The 7883-nt window shown below is 39.6% G+C and overlaps 1 protein-coding gene across 1 annotated transcript; it reads left to right on the top strand.

The window, feature by feature from the left end:
- Positions 1-600: 600 nt before the first annotated feature.
- Positions 601-3229, top strand: LOC100806762 (CBL-interacting serine/threonine-protein kinase 6). The gene has a single exon (XM_003533838.5). It carries the CDS (start codon positions 1442-1444, stop codon positions 2762-2764), a length of 1323 nt encoding a protein of 440 aa, XP_003533886.1. The 5' UTR covers positions 601-1441; the 3' UTR covers positions 2765-3229.
- Positions 3230-7883: the final 4654 nt, after the last annotated feature.

Raw genomic sequence — 7883 nt, 5'->3', positions numbered from 1 at the left:
GAAAAAATTGAATCACATATATTCTTTAAGTTTGATTCAAATGACTTTTTGACGAAAAATCAAATCGAATCAAACTGAACTTATAAATATTTCTAATAACACTTTTAATATTGTTTTGAAAGGAATGTCACATCATAGAAGTAATCGTATGAGAGGATAAAAAGAAAAAAAAAATCAAGATCATATATTCATCTAATTAGGGATGATGAAGATTAATTCATAAAGTTATATAACTTTTTAAATTAGTAAACCATATCATAAATAAAATAGTTTTTATATAATTTAATTAGATGTACTTCTCGTTAAATTAGTACAAAGATAAGCTCCTTATCGTTATATCCCCTTTTATAACATGAAACTTGCTAATAAACATATTTCCTTTATTGATAATTAAAATTATTTAAACACACACACACACAGATATATATATATATATATATATATATATATATATATATATATATATATATATATATATATATATATATATATATAATTAAAAGTAAAAATAAACACTCTCTTCATTTTTAAATGATATGTAAATAAAAATAATTTTTTAAATTAATAATAAATTGAAAACGGTGTGGCAATTCGATTAATGAAAATAGTAATAATCCTCTTTATAATAAATAGAAAAATATTGGATTACAAGAATGAATCTTGATCATTAGCTAGGTCAATCAGTAGCATTAGTAGATGATTGATTAATAATAAAGAGTATGGGTTCGTAGATGTTATCGCTGTCATGCGGGGACCATCTCACATCTTTTTTTTTTTTTTGTTGCTGCAAAACAAAAACCATAAGATTCTTACCACATTCGCTCTCTTTCTAACCTTCATCTCTCATGTGTCACTCATTCAAGAACTAATTAGCAACCCTACCCCACACCTAAAACAACCCTTTTTGCCATTTCCACGGTGCTCCTCACAAACAGGAAACCAACACGGAAACGTGCCAGCATCCCAACATTCCCGATCAAATCCCCCATCCCCTCCGCAATCACGCCACGTGTCCATGCTCATTTCATCCCAGGGCCAAAACCGCAATTTCGGTTTCGCCTATAAATGGCTGAGTGCATGGAACCAGAGAGAAAAAAAAAAAAAGAGGAAAAGAAAAAAGCCACTGAGTGCGATTCAATAATTGCGAAAAACCACGGGGAGTGTTGTTTGTTTCGGTCCCGGCTGGACCAGGGAATGAATAGAGATGAGAGGCTTTCGGCTTAAGAAAACTGAGTTAAGCGGCCAAGCCAAACGCAGAATCGGCGGCAGAAATTGCCACCGGAAGCACGTCGAAGACGGGTGAACTAAAAAGAAGAATCTCATCCACCACTTATCCTTTCAATCCCCAACCCCAAAAAAATCACAACTTCTAGTAGTAAAAAAAAAAAAAGACTAGAAGGTAGTATAGTAGAGTGTTTTTCATTTTTTATTTTTTATTTTAATGATGGGAGAGAAAAGCAACAGCAACAGCGGCGACGCGATTAACTCGACGCTGCTCCACGGGAAGTACGAGCTGGGGCGGCTGTTAGGCCACGGAAGCTTCGCGAAGGTATACCACGCGCGCCACCTAAACACCGGAAAGAGCGTGGCGATGAAGGTGGTGGGAAAAGAGAAGGTGGTGAAGGTAGGCATGATGGAACAAATCAAGAGAGAGATCTCAGCCATGAACATGGTGAAGCACCCGAACATCGTTCAACTTCACGAGGTCATGGCGAGCAAGTCCAAGATCTACATCGCCATGGAGCTCGTGCGCGGCGGCGAGCTCTTCAACAAGATCGCCAGAGGCCGGCTCCGGGAGGAAACCGCCAGACTTTACTTCCAACAACTCATCTCCGCGGTGGACTTCTGCCACAGCCGCGGCGTCTTCCACCGCGACCTCAAGCCGGAGAACCTCCTCCTCGACGACGATGGCAACCTCAAGGTCACTGACTTCGGCCTCAGCACTTTCTCCGAGCATCTCAGGCACGACGGCCTGCTGCACACTACGTGTGGCACGCCGGCCTACGTTGCGCCTGAGGTCATCGGAAAAAGAGGTTACGACGGCGCCAAGGCTGATATTTGGTCTTGTGGCGTAATCCTCTACGTACTTCTTGCTGGTTTTTTACCTTTCCAGGATGAAAACTTGGTGGCTTTGTACAAGAAAATTTACCGCGGTGACTTCAAGTGTCCACCGTGGTTTTCCTCCGAGGCACGGAGGCTCATCACCAAGCTCCTCGACCCGAACCCGAACACGCGAATCACGATTTCGAAAATCATGGACTCGTCGTGGTTCAAGAAACCCGTGCCAAAGAACTTGGTGGGAAAGAAAAGAGAGGAATTGAACTTGGAGGAAAAGATTAAACATCAGGAGCAAGAAGTTTCCACTACGATGAATGCATTTCACATCATTTCCCTTTCGGAAGGGTTCGATTTGTCGCCGTTGTTCGAGGAGAAGAAGAGGGAGGAGAAAGAGTTACGTTTCGCCACCACGCGCCCCGCGAGTAGCGTGATTTCGAGATTGGAAGATTTAGCGAAGGCGGTGAAGTTCGACGTGAAAAAGAGCGAGACTAAGGTGAGGTTGCAGGGTCAAGAAAATGGGCGAAAAGGTAAACTCGCTATTGCTGCGGATTTGTACGCCGTGACGCCGTCGTTTTTGGTCGTGGAGGTTAAGAAAGACAACGGTGACACCTTGGAGTATAACCAGTTCTGCAGCAAGGAGCTTCGGCCAGCGCTCAAGGACATCGTGTGGAGGACTTCTCCTGCAGAGAATCCTACACTCGCTTGAACAACAAATTCAATTCAATTGTCGTTCCTTTGTAGTTTTCTTGTTTCAGAACAGAGACATATTTTAATTATTTGCTTGCTTCTTTGTTTGGATTCTAATTCTATGTTTTAGCCTCTCGGGGGTGTCGTCGTCTTTTTACCCAGGAAAGGGGGAATTGTTGAAAAGGCGAATGCAGTAGTAGTGAACCGAAATGGACATCGAGGAGTTGTTGTCGATGATTCGGGTACATGTGCTGCCTGTTGTATTGCTCGTGGCTGATGTTGTTGCTATGTTGGCGTGATTGTGAATATGCTTGCAAATTGATTGGTGTGGCTCATGGTCATTCGTGGCTGCGTTTAATTTATTTTTTCTATTATTTATTTTTTTGGTGAATGAGTGCTTTGTTTGGGGTCGGTCAGTGATGACGTGTATGTTAATTTCTGAACTCTGGACCTTAATTGCCAAATAAAAGAGGAAATTGACTTCTGAGAGTTGTTCCGGAAAATTTCTCAATTTTTATAATATTTTTTTGCACAAAAAATATATAAGTGGAAAAAGTGTGAAATGAATTATGTGACGAGTAAGAATAAAAAATATCATAAAAATGCATGAAATTAGTTTAATATCACGTGTTTTGCAAAATATGATATTTTAAATTAAAAATTAAAGTATTGCATTGATTATGATAAGCTTTGGGTCCATTTTCCTTTTGTTTGACAGGATTATTTCCATGACATACATATTCCCTTCTACACATTTTAAAGAAATGAATACAAAATATATATGAACCTCTTTCAAAAAAAAATTATATAAATTAACCGTAACATTACTAACAATAGAAGTAGAAGTTTCTTAACTTTAAACAAAATGAGAGACAATAGAAGTTGAGGATCCTTAAAAATAAGCCAAATATTAGTGACAAAAGAAGTTGAGGATCCTAGCCTTAGTTTGAAATCTAAATTCAAACCCATTAAGGTAATTTAGTTTTATGTTAATGTTAGCTAATTCACTTTCTCAATTTTTGTCCTCCTGTCATGCAAGTAATTAAATTGGTTTGAAGATTATTAGAGTTTGATACATTCTTCTATGTGTTTGGGGTTGCATATGATTATGAAGATACCATGTTTCGTTTTAACTGAGATAGTATGGTGGAAGGATAGTATACGTATCACTTTTTTGCTTTTCATTTCCTTAGCCTTAAGACAAAGTCTAATTGGAATGTTGATGTGTGGCATTTTTCTTCTTTTCTCTGTATAAGACACGAATAAAGGTATCTTTACCATACTTTTTTTACCTTGATTTTGTTTTCATGTGTAAATTCATATAAAATCTTATGTTTTGTACTTTAGTAGAATTTGGTCATTATTTAATTAACTAAAGATCTTAAGGGCTATTTTTCTTTCTTTAGAGGAATTTGGTTATAAATTTTCCCACTTTTAGTTGGAACAAATATTGTGGCGAGTGCTAGTAATAATGATTGTTTATTTGAGTTTGTGGATGAGTAGGGTCCTAAAATCTCAATTCTTTATTATCAAATGTTGCAGTGTATGGAGATAAGGATATATGATAGCTCTTTGTTAAGGGTCCTGATGTGACTCCATGTAGAGTTTGTAGGCCTTGGATCTTCTTCATCAATGGAGTCCTTTGCTTCTTGAAGATCAATGGCAGTGGAATGGAGAAGGAGGAAAGCTGATTGGAGACGCTACTTGAAGGAGAAGATGAGTCAAGAACAAGCTCACCACCATAGGAAGCCATGAATAAGAGTTTGAAGGTAAGAGAAGATGAGTGGAGGGAGAGGGAGAGAGGGGAATGAAATTTTGAGAGAGAGAAGAGGCAAGATGAGGTCTAAACTTTGAAGTCTAATTTCTAAAAATGAAAGTTAAAAAAATGCACACACAAAGCCTCTATTTATTGCCTAAGTGTCACAAAATTAGAGAGAAATTTGAATTTCTATTCAAATTTCACTTGAATTTCAATTTGAATTTGAATTTGTGGAACCGAATTTGGAGCTAAAATTTCACTAATTAGGATTAGTGAATTTTAGCTATGGTTCAACCCACTAATCCAAGATCAAATCCAATATTCTCCTCTAAATGTGCTTAGGTGTCATGAGGCATGTAAAGCATGAAGGACATGCACAAAGTGTGACTATATGATGTGACAATGGGGTGTAGAAAGCAAATGCTCACCTCCCCCTTAGGCTGGTCCGAAATTTAATTGGATTAGGCTTCTACCAATTCAATTAAATTTCTCTCCCAACACACACATCAAATAGTGCACTTAATACACGTGAAATTACAAAAGTACCCCTAATACAAAAACTAGTCTAGGTGCCCTAAAATACAAGGGCTGAAAAATCCTACGTTACTAGCGTACCCTCTTTACACTATCAAGTCCTAAATACAAGGCCCAAAAATAATGAAACCCTAATAGAATATGTACAAAGATAAGTGGGCTTGTACTTAGCCCATGGGCCTAAAATCTATCCTAAGGCTCATGAGAACCCTAGGGCCTTTTCCTGCATCTCTAGCCCAATCTTCTTGGAGTCTTCTATTCAATGCCCTTGGGGAGGGGGTGGGGTAGGATTGCATCAGGTCCTACATTATGAATGTGTTAGGATTTCTTTAAAAATGTTAGTGTTTGGCTCTACTGAGCTTTAAAAGATTGGCTAAGATTTTGTTAAAACATAAGCACTTAGACAATAAAGGAAAGCTGGAGTTGCTGCACATGATGTCCAACGGTATGTCAAGGAATAAGATCGGGCTGCACAATGCACAAGGCAAGATAAAATGTCAAATGAAGAATTGAAGTTGCAGGATCCACGATGTCGGATACAATGTCCTGACATCCTGCCCGAGAATACTGGAGTTGCTGTACAATGCAAGATAAAAGACAAGTGCAGAAGTGAAGCTGCAGGATCCACGATGTCGGATACAATGTCCTGACATCCTGCCCGAGAATACTGGAGTTGCTGTACAATGCAAGATAAAAGTCAAGTGCAGAAGTGAAGCTGCAGGATCCACGATGTCGGACACGATGTCCTGACATCCGGCCCGATAATACTGGACATATAAATCTGTTATATCTTTAACAGATCATTGTGCAGTTAGCAAGAGATAAGATGATCTATCTTTAGGAACGAATTAAAAGATCATTAAAGTTCGAATTTCAAAGTAGAAGAGTTCGTTCAGGGATTAAAGATTAAAGATTAAAGATTCAAACTAAAAGATCAAAAGTTATCTTTTAGTTCTTTAACTGCAGATTTTTCAGAAGAAGATAGATCTCCTCCAGCATCAAGGAGTTGCAGCCCAGAATCGTACACGGCTATATAATCATGGAGGCTGCACGAGTTCTGTACCAAGTCCGGGATTGAAGAGTTATTTTGTGAGTTTTTGGGACTTGAGTCTTTTGTGAGCCACCTTGATGGTACCCTAACATCAAGTGTTGGACCTATGTGTGTAGAGTTGATCTCTTGTGTCTAGAGTTGATCTCTAGTGTGTAGAGTTGATCTCTTTTGTTCAGAGTTGATCTCTGGTGTGTCTTTGACTTAATTGTAAACACGGGAGTGTGAGTGAGAGGGAGTGAGCGGAGGTTCTCATATCTAAGAGTGGCTCTTAGGTAGAGATCGCACGGGTAGTGGTTAGGTGAGAAGGTTGTAAACAGGGGCTGTTAGACCTTGAACTAACACTATTGAGAGTGGATTTCCTCCCTGGCTTGGTAGCCCCCAGATGTAGGTGAGGTAGCACCGAACTGGGTAAACAATTCTCTTGTGTTATTTACTTGTTTAATCTGTTCATACGGACACATATAATCTGCATGTTCTGAAGCGTGATGTCGTGACATCCTGTACGACATCTGTCCCCTGGTATCAGAATTTCAATTGGTATCAGAGCCAACACTCGAAATCACAGAGTGAGATCTAGGGAGATAAATTCTGATGAACATGGAGAAAGAAGGCGGACCAGTGAACAGACCACCAATTCTCGATGGAAGCAACTATGAATATTGGAAAGCAAGAATGGTGGCCTTCCTCAAATCACTGGATAGCAGAACCTGGAAAGCTGTCATCAAAGGCTGGGAACATCCCAAGATGCTGGACACAGAAGGAAAGCCCACTGAAGAATTGAAGCCAGAAGAAGACTGGACTAAAGAAGAAGACGAATTGGCACTTGGAAACTCCAAAGCTTTGAATGCTCTATTCAATGGAGTTGACAAGAATATCTTCAGACTGATCAACACTTGCACAGTGGCCAAAGATGCATGGGAGATCCTGAAAATCACTCATGAAGGAACCTCCAAAGTGAAGATGTCCAGATTGCAACTGTTGGCTACAAAATTCGAAAATCTGAAGATGAAGGAGGAAGAATGTATTCATGACTTCCACATGAACATTCTTGAAATTGCCAATGCTTGCACTGCCTTGGGAGAGAAGATGACAGATGAAAAGCTGGTGAGAAAGATCCTCAGATCCTTGCCTAAGAGATTTGACATGAAAGTCACTACAATAGAGGAGGCCCAAGACATTTGCAACATGAGAGTAGATGAACTCATTGGTTCTCTTCAAACCTTTGAGCTAGGACTCTCGGATAGGGCTGAAAAGAAGAGTAAAAATCTGGCTTTCATGTCCAATGATGAAGGAGAAGAAGGTGAGTATGACCTGGATACTGATGAAGGTCTGACTAATGCAGTTGTGCTCCTTGGTAAGCAGTTCAACAAAGTGCAGAACAGAATGGACAGAAGGCAGAAGCCACATGTCCAGAACATCCCTTTCGACATCAGGAAAGGCAGTAAATACCAGAAAGAGTCAGATGTAAAGCCCAGTCACAGCAAAGGAATTCAATGCCATGGGTGTGAAGGCTATGGACACATCATAGCTGAATGTCCCACTCATCTCAAGAAGCAGAGGAAAGGACTTTCTGTATGTCGATCTGATACAGAGAGTGAACAGGAAAGTGACTCTGACAGAGATGAGAATGCACTCACTAGGAGATTTGAAACTGCTGAAGATTCAAGTGATACTGACAGTGAAATCACTTTTGATGAGCTTGCTACATCCTATAGAGAACTATGCATCAGAAGTGAGAAGATTCTTCAGCAGGAAGCACAACTGAAGAAGATCATTGCAGATCTGGAGGCTGAG

This window comes from Glycine max, chromosome 9 (assembly GCF_000004515.6).
Source record: "Glycine max cultivar Williams 82 chromosome 9, Glycine_max_v4.0, whole genome shotgun sequence".
Lineage (NCBI taxonomy): Eukaryota > Viridiplantae > Streptophyta > Magnoliopsida > Fabales > Fabaceae > Glycine > Glycine max.
This window is presented reverse-complemented; position numbering and strand designations above follow the sequence as displayed.

Coding starts and splice junctions, on each gene's coding strand:
- LOC100806762 (XM_003533838.5), top strand. CDS start 1,442: ATGATGGGAGAGAAAAGCAACAGCAACAGCGGCGACGCGATTAACTCG.